At 40.3% G+C, this 27,963-nt stretch overlaps 3 protein-coding genes across 6 annotated transcripts in view; 1 reads left to right on the plus strand and 2 right to left on the minus strand.

Moving 5' to 3' along the window:
- ALG5 (ALG5 dolichyl-phosphate beta-glucosyltransferase) overlaps positions 1-17,230 on the minus strand; it is a 56,746-nt gene extending 39,516 nt beyond the window's left edge. Inside the window, exons 1-6 of one of the 3 annotated variants that reach the window (XM_017854125.1) lie at positions 17,145-17,230; positions 12,010-12,181; positions 11,579-11,625; positions 10,193-10,261; positions 6,056-6,148; positions 2,255-2,368 (exon numbers count right to left, since the gene is read on the minus strand). In XM_017854125.1, coding sequence (XP_017709614.1) covers positions 2,255-2,368; positions 6,056-6,148; positions 10,193-10,261; positions 11,579-11,625; positions 12,010-12,148 — 462 coding nt within the window. In that variant the 5' untranslated portion in view covers positions 12,149-12,181; positions 17,145-17,230. Of the gene's footprint in view, positions 1-2,254; positions 2,369-6,055; positions 6,149-10,192; positions 10,262-11,578; positions 11,626-12,009; positions 12,182-15,749; positions 15,879-17,144 lie in introns of those variants that run through there. The other 2 variants (XM_017854124.1, XM_017854126.1) reach the window with 2 other exon arrangements.
- Positions 16,828-27,393, plus strand: EXOSC8 (exosome component 8). Of its 2 annotated transcripts, XM_017854130.1 has the most exons (11): positions 16,994-17,270; positions 19,575-19,611; positions 19,798-19,861; positions 20,242-20,315; positions 21,823-21,868; positions 23,204-23,309; positions 23,399-23,444; positions 24,244-24,340; positions 25,808-25,928; positions 26,516-26,622; positions 26,971-27,393. In XM_017854130.1, exons 1-11 carry the CDS (start codon positions 17,254-17,256, stop codon positions 27,084-27,086), a joined length of 831 nt encoding a protein of 276 aa, XP_017709619.1. In that variant the 5' UTR covers positions 16,994-17,253; the 3' UTR covers positions 27,087-27,393. The 2 variants fall into 2 exon arrangements, with proteins under 2 accessions (XP_017709617.1, XP_017709619.1); XM_017854128.1 differs by lacking the exon at positions 19,575-19,611 and having other exon boundaries at positions 16,828-17,270; positions 26,971-27,184.
- SUPT20H (SPT20 homolog, SAGA complex component) overlaps positions 27,095-27,963 on the minus strand; it is a 54,237-nt gene continuing 53,368 nt past the window's right edge. Inside the window, 1 exon segment of the mRNA XM_017854123.1 lies at positions 27,095-27,588. Within this exon segment, the coding sequence (XP_017709612.1) occupies positions 27,488-27,588 (101 nt within the window). The 3' untranslated portion in view covers positions 27,095-27,487.

Here is a 27,963-nt window from a genome sequence, read left to right on the forward strand (position 1 = left end):
TAAATAGCCACATGCAGCTAGTGCTACTCTTCTGAACAGCAATGGTATGAATATCTTTACAGCTAATTCTCTTAAGAAATTGTAATAGTTCATTCAGTTAGAATCTTAAAAAAACAAAAAACACCTAGAAAAAAAACAAAAAACAGCTAGAAATACGAGGGATGGGGATGGATGATGGTGGGGGAGATATGCAATACTTCACCAAGTGTGGAATTAAATAAATATTTCTAGAAAGATATGCAGTGAGTTTTTCTGTAATTATTAAATTTTTTGGGGGGGCACTTGTATGTTTACTTTCTTGTGTTGTTTGGTTTGGTTTTGTTTTGCTATAATAAATAGGATCTTAATAAATATGTAATAATATTCAATTCTAAACTAGGTCTATTTCATTCATAGACAGTTTTACATATTCATTTTATTTTGGTCTCAATTTGTTTTCTTAGTTCTGTAATTTCTATTATTTATTTATTTATTTATTTATTTATTTATTTATTTATTTATTTTGAGACAGGATCTTGCTTTGTCACCAGGCTGGAGTGCAGTGGGGCAATCACAGCTCACTATTACCTCAAACTGCTGGGCTCAAATGATCCTCCTGCCTCAGCCTCCTGAGTAGCTGGGACGACAGGCATGCACCACCATGCCCTGTTAATTTTTCTCTTATTTTTATAAAGATGGGGTCTCATTATGTTGCCCAGGCTGGGCTCAAACTCCTGGCCTCAAGCGATCTTCCTGCCCTGGCCTCCCAAAGTGCTGGAATTACAGGCATGTAAACTTGGGCTGTAATTTTCTTTTAATACCATTTTGTTGTTTTGTCATCTTACCTTTGAAGACCTGTGTTGCTAACTTCTTATTTTCATCATTTTATTTCTTTAGCCAAAATACTTGCATGTAACTTTGTCCTTTTCCTTGATTACACTGTCTTAATCTTTTGTATGCAACTTTAATTTTTTGTGTAATTATATGTTGGTGTGATTGCCATTTCTTTCTTCATTTTGTCATGATTAACATGGGCAACTCTCCTACCGTAAATGAACATTCTCCTTGATATACTTTTACCTATTCCCCCTCTAAACTAGAATTTCAAGGCCTGAGTATTATATCTGGACTTGAGGGTAGGTGGTGGGAAGGCAGGGCGGAGGGACCCTCCCCTGGGGCTCTATGTGGCTTTGTTGGGTTACTTGGGTTCCCTGGTCTTGTGAGATTTTGTCACGTGTCTTGAACAAGCTACACTCTATCCCGGAAAGGATCTAGTCACATGGATCTGTCCCCCCAACTTAGCTTACAGTCCTGAAAAACGGCAGACCTCAGCAAGTTTTCTTGCGTCTGCTGAAATTCTGACATGTTGTGTGATGGTAGGTATATTGTTTGATGTTGTTCAAGGGTGCTTTTTCATTCTCTAATTCATTTTTTCCAGATTGGGAAGTATTTGGCAAACGCTCAGGATTTGATAAATTCATCCTATTTCTCTAAATGGCTTTTAAAAGGTAGAAATGGCACCAGGATTTTATTTATTTCCTCAACCTCCACTTTTTGAAGTTATGGCATGAAGTTTCAAATAATCCTTTCTGAGTGATTGCTACTTGTGATTTTGTTTGTTTCATCAAAAACTGGATTCCGAGACGGGTAGATCACGAGGTCAGGAGATCGAGACCATCCTGGCTTGGCTAAACACGGGTGAAACCCCGTCTCTACTAAAAAAAATACAAAAACTAGCCGGTGAAGGTGGCGGGCGCCTGTAGTCCCAGCTACTCGGGAGGCTGTAAGGCAGGGAGAATGGCAAATAAACCGCGTGAAGGTGAGCTTGCAGTGAGCTGACGATCCGCCACTGCATCCCGCCTGGGTGGATAGAGCGAGACTCCATCTCAAAAAAAAAAAAAACAAAAAAAAAAAACAAAAAAAACTGGATTTCTGTGATCCAGCTTCATTTCATCTCTTTACCTGGAACTCAGGCTATACTTTTAAATAAAAGCCTTAATTGAATATGCACAATAAATATTAAAACTTGGGTAGAAGCAATCAGAAACCAAGACAGAAAAATGGCCACAATATTAAATAAGCAATTGTCAAGTGAATCTCAAAAAATCAGACAACATTTGTAACAAAATGATCAGTTCCTCTATGGGGTTGTACCATTTGTATAAGGATTTCATACCAAAACACTCAGTTTTAAACCGACAGGTAAATTCTCCTTTTACTTTAGCTCCCCTGCATTCTTGACTGAATGTTATTTAAACTACATTCTTATACTCACAGGCCAAGGCTGTAGGTCATTTAGTCCCTTTTCCAATTTCTCAACATCTGGAAACTTTGTGGCTCCATCAGCATCTGCCATAAGGATCTTTTCTCCTCGAGAACTGAATATACCCTGTATTTTAAAATTTCAAGTCAAAGAAAATTGGTTAAAATGAAGGTTAAATTCAATGACATTTCAGTCTGTTCTACTTAAAATACCTAAGAGTGAAAGATAAGGTATGAGATGGCTGAAGGAGGCCAGAGTTCACTGAAAACAAATTACCTGTATATGATGATCTTCTCAAAAGTTCCTATTGCCTGTCTTCATTATTTTAAAAACTTTGTGACGTCATACTACAAATATCTTGGAAAATACCAAGATAATAAAATAGGTTTGGACAAATTAAAGATATTCTGCATCACTAAGAATAAAAAGGGACAGTACCTATCATACATATTATATGTTTATCGTGTCATGATGCTTAAAATGAATTAGGGGCTACTTAGAACCACACATGAAGAACATGTTTATAGACAGATTACATATTCTAAATACAGATATGCTGTGAAATGTATCATAGGAATATAGGTCTTTAGTATCCTTTATTATAGGATCTAAAGTTTACTAAATTAAGTAAATAGTGACAATAAAATTTAAGAATTATGCATAAATCCAAATGTTATTTTATGCCATTTGCGGTATTTGAAACAGCAAAATTATGCCATTCAATTCTGAATTGGCTGGTCTTTTGTGCAAATTATGGCTCCATGAATGCATATTTCATACAGAAATAAACTGTACATCAACTTTTAATTTCTCTGGTGTATTTGAGTGAATTCCTTATGCCTTAAGTGCAAATATATTTACAGTTTGATATAGTAAAATTGCTTTAGTAACACAACATAGTGTGACTATAGATAAGACATATACACATGTAGAGAGACATCAGATCATTTATTCTATGGTATAATAAGCTCACTAACTAGTATCTGTGATGTCTTTTTAATCACACGTTAGAACAAATGCAAAAGGCTAGGTGAGATGGCTCACCCCTATAATCCTAGCACTTTGCGAAGCTGAGGTGGAAGGATTGCTTGAGTTCAGGAGTTTGAGACCAGTCTGGGCAATACAGTGAGACTCCATCTCTACAAAAAAGTTTTAAAAATTAGCCTCATATGGTGGCACATGCCTGTAGTCCCAGCTACTTGGGAGGCTGAGGTGGTAAAAAAAACTGGAGCTATTAGTTTGAAATGGGGCAAAAAACCAATAAGTGACTAATTTCAATGATACATGATCAAACTTGTTTAAGCCTACTTTCCTGTTCTACCGTCTACGGCCTTCACTTCACCGCGGCTCCTTGAAAAGGCAGTCTACCACAGCAACTCCCATTTGTGTTTCCTCAGTCATATGTGACGCCCATTATTTCTCATGTGTCTCACTGCCTTAAGATTTCCTGGTTCTCCTTTTCTCTGTAACCTCCTCTTTGACAGTTTAATGGCTTCAGGTTCAACTATCATCTGACATATGTGGATGACTCACTCACACCCTCTCTCCTAGGCTATTCTGGATACCACTGCATGCTGCCTCAAACTTAATATGGCTCGAACTCAACAAACTACCTCTTATACCAGCTCCTCCTCCAGTGTTTCATTCCTTCTATTAATGGCATCATCATCCTCCCTGTTACCCAAGGCCACTGGTACTTATTTGACATAGTTTGGATCTGTGTCCCCTCTAAGTTTCATATTGAAATGTGATCCCCAATGTTGGAGGGTGGGCCCAGTGTGAGGTGTTAGGGTCATGGGGGTGGATCCCTCATGAATAGCTTGGTGCTGTCCTCACAACAGTGAGCAAGTTCTCATGAGATCTGGTTGTCTAAAAGTGTGCGGCACCAACCTGCCCGCTAACTTGCTCCTGTTCTCGCCATATAATGCACCTGCTCCCCCTTCGCCTTCTATCATGAGTGGAAGCTTCCTGAGGCCCTCACTAGAGGCAAATGCTGGCACCACACTTTGTGTACAGCATGCAGAACCATGAATCAATCACATCTCTTTTCTTTATATGTTATGCAGTCTCAGGTATTTCTTTATAGCAAAGTAAGAATGGCTTAATATGTCATTCTTCTCTCTGATCCCAGACCCAATTCTATGTCATTTTAATAGCTCTCACATTTATCCCCTCATTTTCTTCTCTTCTGTCATTATCATAATCCAAATAAAAATTAATCACACCTTGCCTAATATTGCTACACTTGCTGCTGGCTGATTAAAGTGTGACTCTGTCAATGGTAAAAAATGTAAAAGCCCGTTGCCTAGTTTGTGACCTGAACCCACCCACCCCTCCAGCCTCATCTCCACAGTCAAGACATGGGTACCATGAGTGGGTCCTTTATTGTGGCATGTTCTTTCACACTGCCGTGCCTTTGTTCATGTTCCCTGTCTAGGCTCCCTGTCCTCCCAACTTGTGTGTGGTTAAGTCCTCATCCTCCTTGAAGATCCTGCTCAGAATCTGCCTCCTCAGGGACATCTGTGCTGCTCCCCACAACAGATGGTGGTGCCAACATTTTGCATATACTTCTATTATAGCATTTACCACACTGTATGGCAATGGTCTGTCTCCCCACTAAACTGTGATATCCTTAAGGACAGAATAGGTGTCTTTCATCTCCGTGTCTCTAATGAAAGTACAACGTTGGCTAAATAAAGAAACAAATGGATGATGTAAAGCCCACCATGACATTGCATCAATCCTACTTTCTTTCTGTTTCATACATCCTGTGACCCAGCCAAAGTGAATCAGTTTCTAGTACATATCCAAAGAGTTCCTACTTCTGTCTTTTCTGGCTTTGCTACATGGTGTGCTGTTTTCTCAAGTCGTTTCTCTGTAATTATCAGAGAGGTTAAAAGCATGGGCTTCAGAGGGAAACTAACTGCATCCAAATCTCGACTCTACCTCTTATCATCTGAAAACGTTGGGTAATTTACTTTACCTTCTTTCCTCACTTTCCTCATCTATATAATCATCAAACTAATAGACCCTAACTCATAAGACACTGTGAGGAGGGCAACATGTGATGATTTGTGTCCTGACCACTTCCCTTCTCCTTACTGTTTGAATGTGGACACAATGGCTAGTGCTCCAGGAGTCACCCTGTGTGCATGAGGAAGGAGTGAAAGGGCAGAAGCCTGGACTTCTGATGACTGTGGAGTTGAACAAGCCCTGGACTGCCCACTTCTAGACCTCTTTTTATGAGGGAAAAATAAATAAATGAACCTCAATGTCAATTATTTAGGTTTTCTTTCACATATCTTGATTTTTAAACTTTCAGCTTGATTCGTACCTGATAATGCCTCAGCTGACAGTAACCTCTTTTTTGAAATTTCTTAGCACTTTATTTGCGTGTCTGTCATAATTGTAATCTTCTTTTTTACTTATGCAAATGCTTACTTTTTCTATTAGACTGCACATTTCATCAGGATAGACCCAAGTCAAATTCATCTTAGTTTATGCTACCATAAACTAAGAAACAAAGAAAGAAACCACATAAGCTTACTATCTGGTAACTCCATCAAGGATACAGTGGTAGATGGTAACATTTTAAACTTTAAGATAAACAGAAATATATTTTTAAATCACCCAGTATATTATAGATATGACATAATATATAATTTGACTAAAAACATGAAGTTATTATTAAAAATATGTTATCACTAACTTGAAATGCTGGTATTCAAGCAGCGAGCAAACATACAAGTCTGCAAAAGACCTTATTCCAGATACCTTTATATTTTAGATAAAAATGTTGAAAATATGTATTACCATTCTAATTGCTCCACCTTTCCCACGATTCTTCACCAGGGTCATCACACGTACTTTGTCACTTCCATATTTCTGGCAATATTTAAAAGCTACCTGTGAAATTATAGAAAAGTCAGAATAAAATTAATTTGGATTCTAAGAGAATTATATAAGCCGTGTTTCTTGCCTGGCTCAAACATTGCTACTGGAGTTTACCCCTTCTTGTGACTAGATTATATCCACTCTACATTTTGATGACCTGGAGGAGCTGTAGAATTCTTGGTGGCACTGACCTACTAGGTTGAAATCATAGTTCAATTGCCTGCAGAGGAACTGCCAGAGTAGACAATGACCTTCTTTTCTTGACTCCTCTACCTAAGCTACTGAGCTGCTAAAAAAAAAAAAAAAAAAAAAAAAAAAAACCCACAAAAGCCATGTGCTATCTGACTGGTACAAAGCTGTGATTGGGCCCTCAACACTGGTTAATGACTTTTGTGTTTGTTCTGGTCTGCAATCGATCTTATTCCCCAGAGAGGCTGTTTGTATCCTGCCCATTTCCCCCGAATCTTTTCACTCAAATTCCTCTCTCTCAGCAGATATCCGTGCTGTAACTTCTTTTCTAAATCTTCAATCTCTTCTCTCTGCTGGCTCCACAGCCTCAGACTTGCTTAAGCTGCCAGCATCCTAAAAACTTTCCTTTGACTTCACTATTTTCTCAAACTACTGCCATTATTCTGCTTTATAATCAAAGTCATGAGATAATGATCTACATTTGCCACCTGCATTTCATCACCCATTTATTTTTCAGTCCACTGTAGTATGGCTCATGCCCTTTGCTCTTCCACATCCCCTTTCCTTGTAACCTTAGTCCATCAGGTACCCTCTCCTTTGACAACCATCTCTACAGGCAGCTGTAAAGTTGCTCTCATCTGGCCTTTGCCCTCCTCTAACTGTTCCTAAGTTTTCACCACTAACTCCTTTTGCTTGGCTTGCTCCTTATATGCTGATAATGCTCACAAGGACCGACTCTACGTTGTACACATAGCTAATGGGAAACCCCTGGTCATCTTCTCTTGTCAACATAAAAGCTCACTGGGAGTCATTGCATGGACTTAATTACACCTTATATTTATGAATCTCACATGTCTGTTTAGAGCCCAGACTCTCTGTCCTGCGTCACCTAGTTATATACTGAATAAATAAAAACTCCAGAATTTCATTCACCTCCTTCTCCCACTCCTGCTCAGTCTATATTCCTTGCTGCAGCAAATGGCATCACTACCTACTAAGATGCTCAAATTGAAAGCCTGAAAATCATCTTTCATTTCTATCACGCATCACAATTCACTGGCTACTATAACTCACCGACTGATTTGTAAAATGCCTCTCAAATCCATGCTATCCTCACATCTTTCTGACCTAGTTCAGGGCCTTATCCTCGAAAGTCTCCACATCTCTAGCCTGACTCCCTAATTCATTCCCAAAGTTATACGAGGAGCATTTCTAATATGGAAATCGGTTTACATAAGCCCTGTTTAAACACCCTCAAGGATGACCTATGGCTTCTAAGCATCACATATGAGTTCCTTATCATAGCATAGGAGATCCTTTGTGATTCAGCCCTCACCTTTTTAGCCAGCTTCTGAGGCCGCCCCATTAGTACCATGTACATTAGCAGTATTTGAGATTTCCAGACCATACCACGGTCTTACACTTGTATGCCTTTTCTCAGAACACTGTCTTCCAGCTTCCTCACCTGTCAGGCCAGCTTAAGACTCAAACACCATTTCTCTTTTCTAGCCTCCATGCCCACCCTCACCTTCCCCCAGAAAAAAGAAAAGTATAATACGTACTACTAAAGCATTTTCTCATTCAACTATTACTTTACTCATCACATAATGCAAATGTCAGCGCTGTAAATGTCAGCGACTTAAAAGCAAAGATTTTTATTTCTGGTTTCTGACATATAGCTGAAATCTATCAGTCTCAATGAGCAAATGAAGCCATGGTCCAGTGTACACACTCCTGTTGTACCACTGTTAACTAACTGCCAATCCAGCAAACAGTGCCTCCTTCTTTGCTGTTACGGCCCCAATAATGCATAGTGACAACTGTGAAGCCCTAGGGGATGAACCATGACTGATCTAACTCCTCTTTGCTGAGTACTTCTACAGCCTCCCTGCAGGCTTGGGTGGTCATGTCACTAAGTTCTAGCTTGTGAACTTTGGGTGTGGGCTTTACTAAAGGGGCGGGTGAGGACTTCTGATAAAGATTGCCATTCCTAGTTAAAAAAGAGAGATGCACGCAGAGATGATCCTTTTGTTTTGACACGGGGTCTTGCTCTGTTACCCAGGCTGGAGTGCAGTAGCACGATCATAGCTCACTGCAACCTTAAACTCTTGGGCTCAAGCAATCCTCCCACCCTCCCACCTTGGCCTCCCAAAGTGTTGGGATTATAGGCATGAGCCACCATGCCCAGCCCAGAGATGATTCTTAAAGTCCTGGCTGTCCCTTACTGCTCCAGGACACGTAATATTTGTAGCTGTGGCCATTTTGTGATGAAGGAATGCGTGAGACTGAAAATGATAGGGATCCAGCAATCTGATCCTGTTAAAATGCTAAGCCAACCCTGGAATCAACTATTTCCAGACTTCCTGGCAGATGAGATAATTATACGTCTTTATTATCTAAGCCATTCTATGATATAGTTTCTAATTGATAAAAATGTCTAACACATAGTGCTCTAATTATTTACTGCATATTTCCAGTATTAATAGATGTGAACTCCTTCAAGACAGAAAGTAGTCTTTACATCTTTGTATTTTAGTACCAGTCAGAACTCTTGACTCCTGCTTAACAGCTGAAGAAATGTCTGTTCAAAGAAGTTATTTGTGCTGCAGATGTTTACTCTGGAATGGCACAATACTTGATATTCATCATAAGGCTCCAAACCCAAGAAGATAAAGTCATTGTGTGAGTAGCTAAGTGAACTAATAAGACTTTACTATGTTAGGATGAAAAGCTCCCTCTAGAGTCTGTATGTAGCTTCAAGGAATATAACATTGTTGAAGCCACACCTATTTGGAATGGATGCACACTGAAGTTTTATCGGCGTTTAGTATACAGGGCAGCAGCAGTCACTCGGCCACCATTTGTGAACTGAGTTCCTACTGAGTGCCCACTCGCCTTTTTGCTATGTTGTTTGAGGATATAATAAATATCACTGTACAACTGCAGTATTCTCTTGTACTATAATTTGTGCCCCCTTAGTCTGAAACACCTCAAGAACAAGAGCCATACCTAAAATTTTCCTCACACCCCTCAGACTGTAAGACGTTAACAGGGAATCCGTAAATACTTAACTTGGTGAAAACTGGTGTCTTTGTTTTAAATAAAAACTTCTACTAAATATAATTTCAACTTTCCACTTCCTCCCAACCTTGGGAGCAGTGGGGCCAATTGCTAACCCCTCCCTTGCTTGTCCTCCCTAGGAGGGCATCTCTGATCCTTCCAGCAGAGCAGCTGGCCACTCACAGGTCAAGGGCCACCAAAAAAGTGCTCCTCAGGAGAAGATGCGCAGCCTCAGCTGGGTCTAGGCTACCTCTCTAATCTCAGCAGCAAGTGTCCGAAGTTTGCTTTCCATGCCATTCCCTGCATGTATCACTACACTGCCGAGATGGCTTGTGTTCATAACTTTCACATCATACTACTCAAAGTGCAGCACTTACCCTTCCTAGGCCAGATCCTGCCAGTGCTCTCTGTGCATGTGAGAGGACACACCTGATTCCCAGTGGCTGGTATGAAGGCAGGTTTCTATTGGCGTGACTGCTTTAGAAATTATAAGGCAAGATGGAGCATAAAGAAACTGTGCTTAGGGAAAAAGGAAGCACAAACTGGTAGGCAATGAAGGTTCCTACCCTAAAGGCCAGGAGGAACTGTGTGTGGGTATGTTTCTTCCCTATCTGGCGATCTTCAAAGCTTCCCTAGTCTTATGGAGAAGTTCCATAAACGAAATCTGTTTTTTCTGCTATCTACACTGTAACAATGGAGTGTCAGGCACAGTTTTAGGGTCCCCTGGTGAATGAAAGTGAGATTTCACATGTGCAAAATTATTCTGTATTTTCTATCTATTGTCAATTCTAAAAGCAAGTGTATTACCTTTGAGGTCTGATCTTTACTGCCATCATCAACTACTATCACTTCGTAAGTGAACGCAGGATCTCGTTTCTGCAAGAAACAAAAATAAAATAACATAATTTGGCATAATTGCCATAAAGTATTCTAATAAAATTATCAATAATTTAAAAAACTGCTTTAGTGTTCATACATATAAATTTGAATATAAATATTAGTGCACAAACCACATAAAATAAAAAGGCTAAGTAAAAAAAAAAAAAGAGAGAGATCCTGGGTAGAGGTGGAGAGTGAATATTGACTCAATCTCCACATATCACCTTGCTGTTCCCTGGTCTGCCCTGTACCTTGGTGGTGGAAGAAGCCAGGTACTTGTAGTGCTATAGCACATCTGAGAGGGTACAGGTGTGCAAGAAAAAAGCTCTTGAGGTTTGAAGTCAGAGAGGGAAGATTCCAGCTTGGCTGCAGCATTTCTTAGCCTAATGACCTTGGGCAACTTAACATTTTGGGCCTATTTTCTGATTAAAAAAAGAGAACAGAAAAATCTACTCTATGTGGCTGGTGTAAAGATTACATGTAATTGAAGAGGTAGAAGCCTCATACATATTAAGGGCTCAATTCCTTTCTTCTTTTCTCTAAATTGAATTTTTGGAGTTGGTAATAAGGTAATACGGCCCTTTCTTTTCAGTGAATCTTCTATTTCCCCTCTATACAAAAAATCTATAAAGCAAAGTAAATCAAATAATTTTTTTTAAAAAAAGAACTCACTTAATTCTTCATCCCTCCAAGGGATTCCAAGGAGCTAAATGTTACAAAGAAGATTGTGTATTTTTCTCTTCGTCCGTTATGTAAGGGAAAAGAGGAAGAAACTGTGAAGGGAGACTCTTGAGAATACTGAAGGAATACAAAATAATTTCAATGTTAGTGTAAGTCTTTTAAAATATCTTTTTTTCTGTTCATTCAGACTTAGTTTTTCTGTTTATTCAAACTCAGTTAACCAAAAAATAAAAAAAGAGAGAAGAGAATAAAAGTTAACAGCAAAAACAACAATACACCTTTTCTTATAAGTCACAAAAGTAGAAACAGCGTTGTGGTATCATACAAAGTCTGCAGACATACACTGTCACTCAATTTTAAATATATCATCAGGCAAGACAGGATAAAAATGGGTAGGAGGTCACAGAAACAGAAATTTCTGCTTCCTCGTTTGTCCTGGGTCACCCACCTGCCTCTGGAGGTAGCATGCTACGTGCCGGGCTTTTGGATAGCAACAAGCCGAGCAGCAGGTGGCCCAGCAATCGGGGTGCTGCCAGGACTGCCTCTCACAGTGCATCTAGCTTGGAGTCCACAAGTTGGTGACCTGGTCTAGTTTTAATTGGAGATATCATATTAAAAGAGAAAACATGATACCTGTCTCTTCTCTAGATAGCTCAGAGCTTCATCCATCATCACAGGCACTTAAAGAAAAAAATATATTAAAAATCGCTTTTGAAAATGATTTTCCAAGCCTGGCACATTCAGCTTACATGCAGAAAAAAGTCCCAATAATCTAACAAGCCCCTCTGGTACTCTCCCAATGGTCATTCCCATCTGGAATCCTGCCTTCCGTCCACAACTTGCTTATTACCTCTCTAGAACATTCCAGCCCCACTGCCTCATGATGCTGCTCCTATTCGTGAGAGCAAATATTCACTTCCCTCTCTGCCGAACTACAATTATCAATGTGCGCTCAACACAGCCCACATCTATTAATGTTTTGGCAAAGACGGTGAAGTCAAATACTTTAAATTTCCTTTTCTTTCCAAACTACCCTTTACCAAAAAAATCAAAACTGGGCTTACACCGTTTTTCTTCATTGTATGAAGGCACAACGACAGAAAGTTGTTTGGTAGGTAAGTCCCATATGCTGGGTAAAGTTTCTTTCTGGCCTTTGGCATTTAAGAAGAACTTCTCTTCTTCATGTCGATGGAGTGCTGGCATTTTTGTAGCAGTTATAAATGCAACGATGGAAATCTAAAAGCAGACATACATGTCTTTTACAAAAAAGAAATTATGTTTTGCTGACTTTTCCGTATTTATGTTAGAATACATCATCTACTTTTCTTTTAGTTGAATATTCACTCTCAGGCTTTAGTTCATTAACAATGGTCTAGAGGTGACTCCAAAATTAGACAATAGTGAGTCTGCTAACTAGTCCCCTACTTAGGAATGAGTTACTGTCCTTTTTTTCCATCAGTAAGGTGCTGATGCCTTGGGAGGCTCTGTCTCTTCCCAGTCATCATTCCCCAGGCTTCCATCATCCCAGCTACAAGAGAGATTAGTCACTACAGGAAGAGCAGTCTACTCTTAGGTGCCCTAAATCTCTGATCCTTAGCATGTCTACATGCATAGACACACGCACACACACACACACACAGTAAGGTCCTATCTCTACCTGGAATCTACATGTGACAGGACAAGTCCATTTTGCAGTTGGAACATGCAGGGTGAGGGCAGACTTCCCATCGAGGACCAGACAGACCCAAGATATAAAAGGAAGATTCCCCAGACTACCAAGTAGGGACAACAATGTTTAAGAATATGTTCTTGATACTTAACTCGAATTTGAATTCAGAATACAGCATTTACTGAAGTATCTAACTTACAGGCTCCCCTTCCATAAGCACTTGGGAGCTAAGCTTTGGAAATAACCATTTTTTTTTTTACATTGTTTCTATTGGTACACTTTCTGCTTTCAAAACAGTCTATAAATTTTTGGAATGCTACTCATTTGTGATTTAATGACCAATTTGAAGACACTATCAAAGATTACAACGGCTGTGCTGAAAGGACAAATTAGTCAACTTGAAGGGGCTCTCAGTGGCCTATGATGCAAGAATCTCATCATCCTCCCACCTCCCCCCTGCCAAAAAAAATTACTGCAATGGATCAAACCATGAAAATACTGTAAATCATAAATTCACAATGATACTAAAAACAAAAACTGGATAAGATGCAGGAACCATCTCATTATTTCAAAAATTTGTCTTTTATTTTGCATTTTATATGTATGAAAAGTATTTCAGGGTAAATGAATAGCTGAGGATGAGATTTCTTTCATTACAAAACTCTAGGCAATAAATGAAGGACACAATGAGAATATTTCACTTTGCAACCCACAATGAAATAAAGCATTTAGGTAATGATCCTCAATGACTACTAAAACCTTTAGGCTGATGACAAACTTTATAAACTGGTGGGTCTGGCTGGCAACACTTGAAACCACACATCTATCTTAACACCAGAGACAACTGACTATTACATGACTCCTCATGAGACACAAGAGAAAGGAAGAGGCATCATTCACAATTTTTTCTTGATTAAACAACACATCAAGTATGTATCTGATCAAGTCTCTCGATCCTAACTACCAGTTTACAGAAAATCTGAGATAGAAGATATTAAAAGGCATTAAGGGGGAGCAATCAAAGAAATCCAAATTGTGAGAAGTTCTACAGGACAAATGATCATATTAAAGACAAGGAAAAAGGCCAGGCATGGTGGCTCACATCTGTAATCCCAGAAGTTTGGGAGGCCGAGGAGGGCGGATCACCTGAGGTCAGGAGTTCGAGACCAGCCTGGCCAACATGGCAAAACCCCGTCTCTACTAAAAGTATAAAAATTAGCCGGGAGTGGTGTGGCAGGCGCCTGTGATCCCAGCTACTCAGGAGGCTGAGGTAGGAGAATTGCTTGTGGGCGGAGGTTGCAGTGAGCCAAGATCGCGCCACTGCACTCCAGCCTGGGCGACAAGAGCCAGACTCCGTCTCAAAAACAAAAAAAAACAAAAGGAAAAGAAAAAGAAATAAGGGAGGAGGAGAAACTTTTAAGCGATAAAGAAGATGTCAACGGAGTACAAGGTGTGACACTTGTTTGGATCCTGGCTGCAACAAACAGACACATACATGAGACAAGTGAGGGCAAGTGAACTGAGGGGGCATTTGAAATCACAGAATAAACATAAATCTGTGACCACTTTATTGTGGTATTTTAAAAAGCGGGACCTTATCTGTTAGAAATAAATGCTGAGGATTTAAAGATAAAGTGTCTTCAAATTTTGTTTTAAAATAATTCAGAAAGGAGATGAGACTGTGAGAAAATAAGAATGGAGAGTGGATACATACGAAGACAAGATGAGGTTGTGAAAAATTATTTTTTAAATTATTTCTTGCTCTGGCATTTAAAAAACCTAAGTTTCACTAGTTGTGTAACATATGAGTACATGAGCTCATTTCTCCAACCTGTTTCCTCACCAGTAAAATAATGCTAATGATAACATATATGTCACAGTGTTAAAGATTTAATGAGATAACTCCTATTAAACCAAGTGCAACAGTGAACATATAGTAAGTACTACACTCAATAAATGGTAGCTCTTGTCACTTCAAGCTAGTGGGAACAAATACCGTCAGTACAATCTCATAAAATCTGTGCAAAAGACCCAAAGTAAGGCAGCTTCAATCTAAGAATGTGTGAATCCACTCCCCGCCCGCACCCCGCCCAAATAAATAAATAAATAAATAAATCCTGGTTTGCTCAAAAACTTGAAAAAACAAAAAAGCCCTAAACCCTGAAATCTCCACTAGTTAGGGCAAGAGAGGACTCCTCTCTTACCCAGATACTATTAACAAAGAAGTAAGGATGCGTTACATTTTATCTAAACTGTAAATTTATGGATCCTCTGGAAAGACGGCAGGGTGGCCTTCCTGGCAGTGCTGTCTAGATGGCTAATCTGAATGTGAAGGAAGCTGAAATCCTCTCCACTTACTAACTAGAGGACAGGCTCATTCCAAGGTATGTGGGAGAGAGTTCATTTGGCCAATTTTCTACCACGTAACAATCAGCAAGTGTTTACAATGTTTTTGTGTTTCGAGAGCAATGGCAAAGAAAATCGAGTTTGAATTCTACTGTCCTGCCCTGTTTATGGGCACTATATTTAGGGTGCTTAATTCTGGGCCACACGCGCCCCTGACAAGAGGCCTGAGGCCCGTCTCTCTCGCTCACCCTGCGTCCCTAGTGGGTCTCATCGATCCACGGATTTATTCCCATTTGTAACAGATAGCTGCGGTCAGTCTGGGCTCCGTCATCTCTATCTGCTTAACCCCATCAGCAAAGGCGGCATGCTAGGGAGCACACCCCTTCTGGGGCTCGAGACCTCCCTGGGTAGAGCAGAACTGCAGCGGCTGCAGGTCCCGGAGAGTCTGGGAGAGATCGAGACTGAAAGAGCGGGTGGGCAGGGGGCATGGGCGCCAGGGGCGAGGGAAGCGGCGACGATGCCAGGCTGGGTGGGTGCGCCCCAGTGTGAAAAAACTTACAAGTCTCTGAGCACACAAAGAGATAAGATTTCAAAGGAAAATTAAAGAACGGAAGAAAAGGAGAGTGAAACTCCAGGAAAGGAAACTCCGAGGTCAGGTATTTGGGGGAAGCTAGGGGAAATGGGACTTGTCTGAGAACGGGTAGCGCGCAGGAGGGGACGCCTGAGGAGCTGCAGTCTCCGGGAGAGCGGTGAGCCCCGGCCTGCGCGGGTTCCCATCCCTGTTCTCACCAGCACGAGGGCTGCGGCCGCCAGCGTCGCGCCGAGTACAGCCAGCTGCAGCAGAAGCAGAGCCATCCTCCATGCCGGAGCCGCCCGCCCAATCCCGCACCTACACACAAGCGGAAGCGCGCCCATGCGATTCGGCCCAGTCACCAGAGGTCGCTCCCGCTGGCCGCAGCGCCCCCGCGTGGCGAGGCGGAGAAAACGCCGCTCTCGTGCCCTCCGCGCCCAGTCGGTGGAGAGGCGCGGCAGGTTCCGTAGCAGGGCGCCAGGTTTAGCAAGTATGCAAGACGTCTACTTAATTTGAATTTCAGACAAAAAAACTAATCATTTTTTTAACAGCCTTATTAAGATAGTCACATACCATACAACTCATCCAGTTAAAGGTTTCTGGTTACACTAGTTTTTATAAATTGTGGTAAAATAAACAAAAAGTTGCCATTTTAATCATTTTTACAATAGTGAGTGGCATTAATTGCATACACAATACTGTGCAACCATCACCACTATCTATCTGTAAAGTCTTCCCAGCTCCCTCCAGGCTCTGGCAACAACTAATTGCATGCTCTATTTGGGGCATACTCATGCTTAAAAAAAAAAATGCTGTGTTTATCAGACATTCGAATTTAACTTGGTATCCTGTATTTTATCTGGGAACCCCGCCTAGGAGGGAGATGGTAGCCTTGAGCACCACACAGTCTACAACACAAGCTGATGCAGAGCATAACGTGGTGGGACAAGGAGCGCAAATAAAGTTCGGGTTTCTCGGCCGGGCGCGCCGGCTCACGCCTGTAATTCCTGCACTTTGGGAGGCCAAGACGGGCGGATCACGAGGTCAGGAGATTGAGATCATCCTGGCTGACATGGTGAAACCCCGTCTCTACTACAAATACAAAAAATTAGCCTGGCGTGGTGGCGGGCGCCTGTAGTCCCAGCTACTCGGGAGGCTGAGGCAGGAGAATGGCGTGAACCCGGGAGGCGGAGCTTGCAGTGAGCCGAGATCAAGCCACTGCACTCCAGCCTGGGCGACAGAGCGAGACTCCATCTCAAAAAAAAAAAAAGAAAGAAAAAAAGTTCAGGTTTCTCATGTGCTGGAGCAAGGAGCCCTTGACCAGTGAAGAGGCAAGGCCAGGGCTCAGCCTAAGTCACAGGCGGAAAAAAAAATACGCAGAAACATTGGAATAACGCTCCACACACACTGCTTGATTCTTCGCTGGAAACCCTGTTATCTCTGAACTGTTGGCGTTATTCTGAGTTACAGCACCAGCTTTTTTTATAAAGAGGGAGACCTTCTCCAACAGCAGATTCGTCAAAATACGTCCAAGGCAAGGAAACGTAGAAGGGCGTCTGGGCAAGGGAAAGTCGATGCGAAGGCGGGCCAGGGACCTTTCGTCGCGTCCCCACCTTGGCTTTTCCTGTGGCGTGAGCGGCCCAGGCAATCGTGTCGAAAGTGCGGCGGCGGAACGGACGCGCAGGCCAGGAGCGGCGCAGGCGCAGACGCGCGGGCGGGAAGATGGCGGCTGGGTTCAAGTGAGTGTTGGCGGTTGGCGGGTCGAGTTCTGTACCCTGATGGACGGCAGCTTCCTTTAACTCTTAGCTGGGATTCTCTCACCCGGAGGCCGACCCCGTTGGGGTGCCATTTCCTTCCTCGTCGAAGCAGGCGGCGGGTGGGAGGACCTGGAGGTGGTTATAGTGAAAAGAAAGGGTTTCTTCCCCCCGGTGAAACGAGTGATGAAAGGACGTAGAGTTCCATGCCCGCTGCGAGCGCTCGTGAGCGTGGTGTGTAGTGAACGTGCAGTCCCAGGAGACATAGTTGTAAAGATTGTGGCCGGGCGCGGTGGTTCACGCCTGTAATCCCAGCACTTTGGGAGGCCGAGGCGGGCGAATCACCTGAGGTCAGGAGGTAGAGACCAGCCTGATCTACATGGTGAAACCCAGTCCCTAATAAAAATATAAAAATTAGCCGGGCATGGTGGTGGGCGCTTGCAATCCCAGCTACTCAGGAGGCTGAGTCAGGAGAATCGCTTGAACTCGGGAGGTAGGGGTTGTAGTGAGCCGAGATCGCGCCACTGCACTCCAGCCTGGGCGACAGAGTGAGACTCTGTCTCAGTCAGTCAGTCAATCAAGATTGTTGCATCAGAGCCACATACCGCCTGCTTCTCCCTCTCCCGTCATTTATTTCTAAAAGGATCATGCTTCATTTGGAAGGTTGTTGTGTGTGTGAAGCCAATGGACTTTCTTGAAGTTTCTAAAAAATGGATAAATAGGATTCCAAAGGAAATCCATTATGTTGAAATGGTTATCTATAAGTATAAACTCCGAAGTCATTATATAGTAGTATATATACTTGCTTTAAAATTAACCTTCTTAAACAAGATCTAGTGGCGAGACTAGTAGTAACGCCTGGGATTTCAAAGTAACAGTGAGCCTGAACATACCTTACATAGCTATAGGGTACATAAGAAAACATCTGTGGTCTCTGTGGTTGTTAAAGTTGCAGGTACTGCTAATGTTACTATGGTTTATTGCCTACAGTCATAATTGAAGAATATGCTAAATTTCAGTTACAGTGAAAATAAAAATGTACCTTTTTAGTTTCCTGAGTTATCTAGTAAGATATAACTATTCATGATCACTAGATTATGAAAATAATTTTTTCATGATTACTAGATCACTCTGAATCCCTTTTTTTTTTTTTTTTTATTATACTTAAGTTCTTAAGGGGGGGTAAAAAATGTGGCAATAACAGCAAGGTTTTACATAATGTATATTGTGCCATTGGGGGGGTGCGCCACCCCACCAACCTCCCCGTCAGCATCCCCCAATCAATTCCAGTTATTTATAATGCATGTTTTATAACCTCTCCAATGGCAATCCCTTCCCCTCCAGAATAGGCTGCCGTGTGGTGATGTCCCCTTGCCCCGAGTCCAATGATCTCATTGTGTTCCAATCCCACCCGATGAAACATGCGCCTGGTTTTGTTCCCAGTCTTGGTGGAACCAGTTGCTAAGGAAAGATGGGTTTTCCAGCTGGCATCCATGTCCCCTACAAGGAACCAAATCAAAATGCCTTTTTTTTATGGCTGCCTATATTATTCCATGGTTTGGGTATATGGTGGCCACATTTTCTTTAAACCCAGTTCTGGCCCCAACAGAATTGGGGAACAATTTGGTGTTGATTCCCAAGGGTCTTTGGCCTATTGGGTGAATAGTGCCGGGCAATATCATACGGTCCCATTGTTTTGTAGTAGATTTTTAAAATCCTTGGGAATAATAACCCTCAGTAAGTGGGGATGGCTCTGGGTCCCATAGGTACATCCCTAGTTCTTAGATCCTTGAAAGGAAGCCCATACTGTTTTTTTTTTCCCATAAGGGTGAACTTAGTTGTAATCCCACCACAGTGGGTAAAAGGTTCCCCTATTCGCCCATCCTCCTCCCACACCTGTTTTTTTCCTGACTTTTAATGATTGCCCCTGCCAACTGGTTGGGGGGAAGGAAGGGGTAATGCTCCATGGTGGGGTTTTGATTTGCATTTTCCTCTTAGGCCGAGGTTGCGGGGGAACTGGAGAATGGAATCCTCCCCTTTCAGAGCAAATGGGACCAAGATCGTTCTCACACAAATGGCTTTTAGACGCCAATCTTCTAATCGTTTATGGTAGAGTTAAGGACAGCAATTGAATGTGATTGCTGCTGCAAGGATTTTTACTTTCTAGAATTACGTTTAGTTAACAGTTGTGGAGATGTATGCTGCATCACAACACTCAAGATCTTTGCCAATTTCTGGATTTATGTTAAGATCAGTTTATCTCAGATATATTTTTAACACGTGTTTCAGAACTGTGGAACCTCTGGAGTATTACAGGAGATTTCTGGTGAGTAAAAGTTATGTACATGTTTTGCCTTTTGATAACAATGGACTGCTTTTAAAGATACATTTCAAGTAATTTAATCCATTTGAAGTAACATTTAATGTGTTTCCCCTAGTGTGTATAAAACTTGTGATAGATGTGTAAAATATGTAATAGGTATAATCTATTTTTGTATAAACATTTATTTAGAAAGAGAACTGCCGTCCTGATGGAAGAGAACTTGGTGAATTCAGAACCACAACTGTCAACATAGGTAAGGATGTATTTTCCATTTTCAACTGTATGATATTCCCAAGTTTTAGTCTCTGAACCACCTAAACAGTTTTTCAGCCAAATTCTCTTTGTCTAAAGAATTTGATAATTTTTTGTGTGAAGAGATTTTTATCTGTACAAAAGCCCTGTAACTGAATGAAAATGATTAACACAAATTCAAGGACACGTGAATAATTATTTAAACACTAATTTAAAATAGTTATGTGAAAATCAATTATTCTTACGAAATATTCATAAGCAACTGAGGGGGTAGCAAGATAATCATACACAGCAAGCTAAAACACTTAATTTTAATGATTATATAGATAATTTTGTAGCTGTTTTCCTTTCATGGACTTCTCATTTTGCTTATCTTTTCAGGTTCAATTAGTACCGCAGATGGTTCTGCTTTAGTGAAGTTGGGAAATACTACAGTAATCTGTGGAGTTAAAGCGGTAAGTCTAAATATGTCCTATTGAGATTTGAGTTACAAAGTTAGCTTTATTTATTAGATTGTAATATACACCTATAATTCCACTCTTGATTTGGCAGTTGGGTGTCAGTTTTTAATATTTAATTTCCCAAGAGCTTTCACTATGAGTGTTAAATAATATGACCCAAGTTTAATGACTGAACATTTGTCAAATGTACCAAAATGAAACAACTTTTAAAATCTTAGCCACCCTTAATTTTTAAAACATCTGGTTATATCATTTGAGAAATTAACAGATTTTTGGTGACATCCTTTTAGCCAGTGATGACATGTAATCTGTGTAAATGTGTGGAAAATTGAAATTGTTGAAAAGAAAAATTTGAGGGAATAATGGCTACCATTTACTGAGTACCTGCTATGTTTCAGACACCTTTTTAGGCACTTTACAGAATTATCCACTTTAATCCCTACAACAATCATTTATTATTTCTCCCCACCTCCTGTTTTACAGATGAGGTTCAGTAACCTCTCCAGGTACATAAGACTCACAAGTAAAACTTGAGACATAAATCTGACTCCAAAGCCTGTGCTTCTTTAACTACAATACACCCTGTGTTATTTAACACTTAGTTGAGATTCTTCTTTGGTAAACCTGGAGTGATATATAACAATACGATTTGAGAACTTGCTCCTTGTCAGGTTTTATGCCTGGGATTTAACAGGTTTATCTCATTTGGCCCTTATTAACAGACCCTAGGAGTAGACACTATTTTCTTCTCATTTGACAGATGAGGAGTTTAAGGTTAGAGGTTAAATAACTTGCCTAAAGTCAGCCAGTAAATGTGGCTCTGACATTTGAACCAGCTTACTAATTGCAGAGCGTTTGCTCTTTTTTTTTTTTTTGAGATGGAGTCTGGCTCTGTCGCTCAGGTTGGAGTGCAGTGGCAGGCTCTCGGCTCACTGCAACTTCTGCCTCCCGGGTTCAAGTGATTCTCCTGCCTCAGCCTCCCAAGTAGCTGGGATTATAGGCACCTGCCACCATGCCTGGCTAATTTTTGTGTTTTTAGTAGAGACGGGGTTTTGCCATCTTGGCCAGGCTGGCCTCAAACTCCTGACCTCAGGTGATCTGCCCGCCTCTGCCTCCCAAAGTGCTGGGATTGCAGGTGTGAGCCACCGTGCCCAGCTGAGCTTTTGCTCTTTACCACTAAAGCAGCAATTCCTAAATCTAGCTCTACCATGTGGGGAATAAATTAAGATTCTTGGCTACTAGGTGCGGGCACAAACTCAATTACTGTTTTTCAAAAGATCTCCAGGTAATCTTGATGAGCAGCACTGTAGTGTAGTCCACTGTACTGTAGTGCCTTCTTGTCTTGTAGAGCTACTGTGAGGATCAGCACCAATGTCCTTAGAGGCCCTGATACAATTCCCGAAGCTGATATTTGATAGCGCCTTCCATAACTGATTGCTAAGTTGTCTTCATAATTTTTCAGTAGCTTCTTTCAATAGGAAACATTTCTTTGCTACTATAGGAATTTGCAGCACCACCAACAGATGCCCCTGATAAAGGATATGTTGGTAAGTTAAATGGTTTTGTAATTTTAATACTAATACTTCTAACACATTTAATAATTTTAGTTAAGTCCTAGTTGAGTTGATGTAAAGAAAATTATTCCTAATATTCAGAAATATTTAAGAATAAAACAAATTCCTCAGAAGTTTTCCATGTTAGTAAAAGATAGCATAATAGCAGGATATAGAATTTCATAAATTTAACCTTTATCAAACTTGCTTGCTCAATTTTTGTTTATACATTCATATGTTACTAACCAAGAAAATAGAACTTTGGCTGGGTGTGGTGACTCACACCTGTAATACCAGGATTTTAGGAGGCCAAGACTGCAGGATTGCTTTAGCCCAGGAGTTTGAGACCAGCCTGGGGAACAAAGGAGACCCCGTCTCTACAAAAAAATCAAGTTAGCTGGGTGTGCTGGTGCACACCTGTGTCCCAACTACTTGGGAGGCTGAAGCAGGAGGATTGCTTGAGCCTGGGAGGTCAAGGCTACAATGAAATATGATTGTGTCACTGCATTCAAGCCTGAGTGATAGAGTGAAATCCTGTTTCAAAAGAATAAAATAGAATGGAATTTTTTTTAGTTAAAGAACTGTCATTGCACATTTTTTGTTTCCATAAAGATTCTTTGCTTTATACAACTGCTATTTTTTTTCTTGTCTTGGAACCATCTGTTCTTTATGGTAGGAACCAACATTTTCTTAAATGAGAAAACCAGTTGGATGTTACCAGAGGGTCTATCTTCAGTTACAGATTGAGGTATTTTGGAAGATACCAGGAAAACTTGTAAAGGATTTAGGAGAATTGAGGTCTAAAATAGATTTTTTAAAAATGCATATGGGGAAAAAAGTCAGAAAATATAAATTTCATGCCTGGGAGTCTTACAGAGACCAAACAGTATATAACTATGTTACAATGTATTCTATTCAGAAAAGCCTGTCCATGGCCACAGCTGCCTTTACTGTGGATTGATACCTTTAACACTTCAATAATCCATAAATTAAAAAGTTTAGGCCGGGCACGGTGGCTCACGCCTGTGATCCCAGCACTTTGGGAGGCCGAGGCAGGTGGATTATGAGGTCAGGAGATTGAGACCATCTTAACCAATATAGTAAAACCCCATCTACCAAAATACAAAAAAATTAGCTGGGCGTGGTGGCACATGCCTGTGATCCCAGCTACTTGGGAGGCTGAGGCAGGGAAATCTCTTGAACCTGGAAGGCAGAGGTTGCAGTGAGCGGAGATCGCGCCACTGCACTCTAGCCTGGTGACAGAGCAAGACTCCATCTCAAAAAAAAAAAAAAAAAGTTTAGTTCATAGCTGCAGAGTGTTTCTTTCAGTTCCTAATGTGGATCTACCACCCCTGTGTTCATGGAGATTCCGGTCTGGACCTCCTGGAGAAGAGGCCCAAGTGGCTAGCCAATTCATTGCAGATGTCATTGAAAAGTAAGAGCACCATGATACAATTTTACTGTAATTCATTTTCAGATAGTTTTTGACTTTTCATTTACTTTGCTCTTTGTCATTAAATCAAGTTCACAGATAATTCAGAAAGAGGACTTATGCATTTCTCCAGGGAAGGTAAGAGGAATAGAGAAGCTGTAAGTTCTTATTAATTCTGAAGGGATTTTTTTTGTGGGGGAAAGTGAACAAAGGAAATTAAAATCACCAATCAAAGTAGCCTTAAATATGGCTGCTTTACAGATTTTAGAGATTCAGTCATTTCTTACTCTATAATTCTCTAAATGAACCATATTGTTTATAAAAAACAAGTTTGACTAACTTACTGCCTGTCTGGGAGCTACCTTTTAAACTGAAGTAATTTTTTTTCCCCCTTAACTTTTAGAGAAAAGTTCAATCATTTTTTATTCCTTATAGCAGATTATGACATTAATCATATTAACGTATGTTTTTGGTGAATCCACAGTAGATTCCAAAGTCTATTTGAAAATGTAAAACTAGGTTGATTAGAACCTAAAGAGGCTTTCCATAAACTGATACGTTAGCACTGTAAAACCTAAACATTTCCTGTATGATGGGAAAGTGCATTTTGAATTTTAGCTAGGGCTTTCAAAACCATCTTCCTTATCTGTAACCTCCCAGTAAGAATGGAAATTCCTTCTACATCTGTAGCTCCATTAAGGGAAATGGACATGTTTGTCATTTGTCAGCTTGGCAATCAAAAGCCAGCTTTCACCAAACCTGTCCACTTTCTTCTGGTTTTCTACTTGAAAAAGGTAAAGCATTTTCTTAAGGTTTTTGAGCCTTGAAGGTTATCTTGCTTGTTTAACCAAGGGTTCTGTGGTTCTTAAGTCTAAGCGAATAGCATGTTCTACCCATTAGAAGGCTTTAATTTCCTTTTGTGTTAATTCTGTTTTAGCTTGCCTGGGTTCTGTACTGTGATCTCATTTGCCTTGACTATGATGGAAACATTTTGGATGCCTGCACATTTGCTTTGTTAGCGGCTTTAAAAAATGGTAAGCAGCCTTACAAAAAAGGCAATATTCCCACTAAAGGGTTAGAATGTTCTGTTTTGTGAAACTTTAATGTACATTTGCTTTCATATGCTTCCAAATTAATGAATGTAATACTGCCATTACTTTCCAAATATAGTTGATAGTAGTATATTCTCTAACTGAATGCTCTTTAGAGTGCTGCTTTGACTGTACCCATGTACTTAGGTTAGGACTTCAGTCCTTTCCATAATAGTGTTAATAATGGTGGGAGAGGGAGACAAGACTTGTAACTTCTGGCTAGGTGATTGGTGAAGATCTGCCAGTATCCTCATAGTTCTTTATGTGATATTGCCAAAAGAATTAGAATGGATTCTGTTGTTTTTACTGTGAGGCCACAGTAATAGTGAAGTTTCTTAGCAAGGAGTCTAGGTTGACTGATTAGTTACAGATTTCAATAACTTGTGCATGTTCCCTATCATTGGTGAATGATGAATTGGTAGGAACAAATAATTGGAGGTGGAAAATAAAGTTAGCACAGCAATATTATAATAGAGTGGTTAAGTGAATTGGAGGTAGAAAATGAAGTTAGCACAATATTATAACAGAATGGTTAAAGCAGAGACTTAGGTTTGATTCCTGGCTCTATCACTCTTTGCTGAAGTTTCCTTATCTATAATAAAATAGGGATAATAGTACTTAGTTTGTAAGAGTATTGATTAGGTGAATACAATGAAAATGTGAAAATGCTTAAAACAGTACCTGGCATATACAAATTAGCTAGACGTGTTATCTATTAGTAATAATTTTCATTTCAAAACTGGGTACAGTGGCACATGCCTATAGTCCCACCCAGCTACTGGGGAGGTTGAGGTGGGAAGATTGCTAGGAATTCAGTTCTAGCGTGGGCAACATAACAAGACCCTATCTCTAAAAATTTTTTTTAAAAATCATTTTGACTTCGTAAACTTAAAAAAATTATGCAATAAGCACTAGGTAGGCATGTCAGATGTTGTGAAGAGCAATGTATATCCTCTGTATTTACCTTAGTGTGCTTTTTAAAAAGAAATGTGGCCGGGCGCGGTGACACAAGCCTGTAATCCCAGCACTTTGGGAGGCCGAGACGGGCGGATCATGAGGTCAGGAGATCGAGACCATCCTGGCTAACACGGTGAAACCCCGTCTCTACTAAAAAATACAAAAAACTAGCCGGGCGGGGTGGCGGGCGCCTGTAGTCCCAGCTACTTGGGAGGCTGAGGCAGGAGAATGGCATAAACCCGGGAGGCAGAGCTTGCAGTGAGCTGAGATCCAGCCACTGCACTCCAGCCTGGGTGACAGAGCGAGACTCTGTCTCAAAAAAAAAATAAATAAAAAATAAAATAAAAAGAAATGTTCTGGGCAAGTTAAATCGAGGGAAAGGTGAATTAAAAAAAAAAGCTTAGAAACCATTTGTTTCTTAGAGACTTACTTTACAAATTTGCCTTTTCTTAGTACAGTTGCCTGAAGTTACTATAAATGAAGAAACTGCTTTAGCAGAAGTTAATTTAAAGAAGAAAAGTTATTTGAATATTAGAACTCATCCAGTTGCAACTTCCTTTGCTGTGTTTGATGAGTAAGTTAATCAAACTTACTTTAAAATTTTCTATATTTAAGATTTGGGTAATTGATGTTCAGCATTCTAACTCTTCAGGAAGTGCTATGGTGACTCTACATCCTAGTTTTCCCTGGACACTTGAGTTTATACTTGTCCCTGCACAATTATTTCTAGTCAACCTGTCTGCTTTCATAAGCATCCTGATTTGGATGATAATTGTGTTCACTTTACTTGTTCCTTGGTTTACTTATACCTGTGTAATGTTAATTTCTAATTCTTTCACTAAAGATTTACCTGAAGCTATCTTCAGTATTTTCCAAGGATTTTAGCACATTCAGAAATAGAAGAGCAGGGCAAGGCATGGTGAGTCATGCCTGTAATGCCAGCACTTTGGGAGGCTAAGGCAGGGTATCACCTGAGGTCAGGAGTTTGAGACCAGCCTGGCCAAGATGGTGAAACCCTGTTTCTACTAAAAATACAAATTAGCTGGGTGTGATGGCGTGTGCCTGTAATTCCAGCTACTTGGGAGGCTGACAGTATGTTTAGTATTTTTAAAGTAAAATTTGTTCCATGGATTGATAACGTATACTTTTTTCTTTTTATAGCACTTTGCTTATAGTTGACCCTACTGGAGAGGAGGAACATCTGGCAACAGGAACCTTAACAATAGTAATGGATGAGGAAGGCAAGCTCTGTTGTCTTCACAAACCAGGCATGTTCCTGCCACTTCAGTCCTAAACATATGTAGATGAAAACTCAGTGTGAGCCTTAAATTAGGGAGGGCCAAATGGAATATGAGATATTTTATTTACCTAATTTATGTTTACTGTAGTTTCTTAGCTACCTCAAATTTTCTTCCATCTTAATGGTATATGTCAGTGATTCTTAAACTTAAGACATACATTAGAATCACTTGGAGGTCTTGTGAAACTAACTTGCAGATCTTGAGACTGTACCCTGATTTATGTTATCCAATTTTTTTGTTTCATAATTTGATATGACATTAATGTTTTTTGAAAAGCAGTGATAGATTAAAAGTATTGGCAAAATAATTTTTCAGGTGGAAGTGGGCTAACTGGAGCTAAACTTCAGGACTGCATGAGCCGAGCAGTTACAAGACACAAAGAAGTTAAAAAATTGATGGATGAAGTAATTAAGAGTATGAAACCCAAATAAATAGCCACTTTTCAAAACAGATTTGTAAAAATTGTATTTGTTAACACTGTGCACAAACATTTTATACTAAATAAATATCAAACTACATTCTTCTGAAAGATGTTTCTATTATTTCTTAGGTCACTTCCATGTAATGTATAGTGAAACCATTTTTAAAAAGCAATGACTTAGGCAAACCAACCCTAGTTTGTTAAACCATTTCCCTGTTTTTATTTAAAAATGATAAGGTTGTGCTTCTGTATAAAGTTTGTACATCTAGCAATGTAAAATACTGACACATTAAAAAAAAACAAAAGTAGAAACTCAATCCTTTTGATTCATTGCTCTTGTGTTTTTAAAAAAGGAACAAAAAATAATGCAAGACTCAGAATTTTGGAGTGGTTGGCGTGCCTCTCTTCATTTTACTTTTTGACTGGCTGCCTGTATGCCGATGACGGTGTAGCTGAGCTGTTTGTGCTGCTGCTGCTGCCATAGCCATTTGATGCTGCAAGAATCGCAACTGCTGCAAAAAGGAGGAAAAAAATCGAGTTATGTTAAATGCAGGCAGGTGTGGAAAGGTGCTTTTCCTGAGAGTGACGAAACAACACAACTGAAAAAGGGAGAAAGCACCAAGATAACAAAAAGGGACTATACCACATTGAGACAATGCACAGTCAAACAGCACCAGTGGCACAGAAGCCTGCTGAGGGCTTTAAAAATGATTCTTGGCAAACTTCAAAATTATTTGTTACTTTGCCCTGCCAGTCTATATTGTAGTAACTCAGCAACTTCAGTTACCATTTTGTTGTATAATGATAGTTTATAGCAATATAAAACAAACCTGAATATCAAGATAGTCAACTATAATATGCTGACTTTCCTTCCTAAAATGATGGTA

This window comes from Rhinopithecus bieti, unplaced genomic scaffold (assembly GCF_001698545.2).
Source record: "Rhinopithecus bieti isolate Rb0 unplaced genomic scaffold, ASM169854v2 scaffold_35538, whole genome shotgun sequence".
NCBI classification, from domain to species: Eukaryota; Metazoa; Chordata; class Mammalia; order Primates; family Cercopithecidae; genus Rhinopithecus; species Rhinopithecus bieti.

Excerpts from the sequence above, each read along its gene's own strand:
- EXOSC8 (XM_017854128.1), top strand. The coding sequence starts at position 17,106 with ATGCGAAGGCGGGCCAGGGACCTTTCGTCGCGTCCCCACCTTGGCTTT. Across the intron at positions 21,869-23,203 it reads CCCTGATAAAGGATATGTTG|TTCCTAATGTGGATCTACCA; the intron begins GTAAGTTAAATG and ends TGTTTCTTTCAG. Across the intron at positions 23,310-23,398 it reads ATTGCAGATGTCATTGAAAA|TTCACAGATAATTCAGAAAG; the intron begins GTAAGAGCACCA and ends CATTAAATCAAG.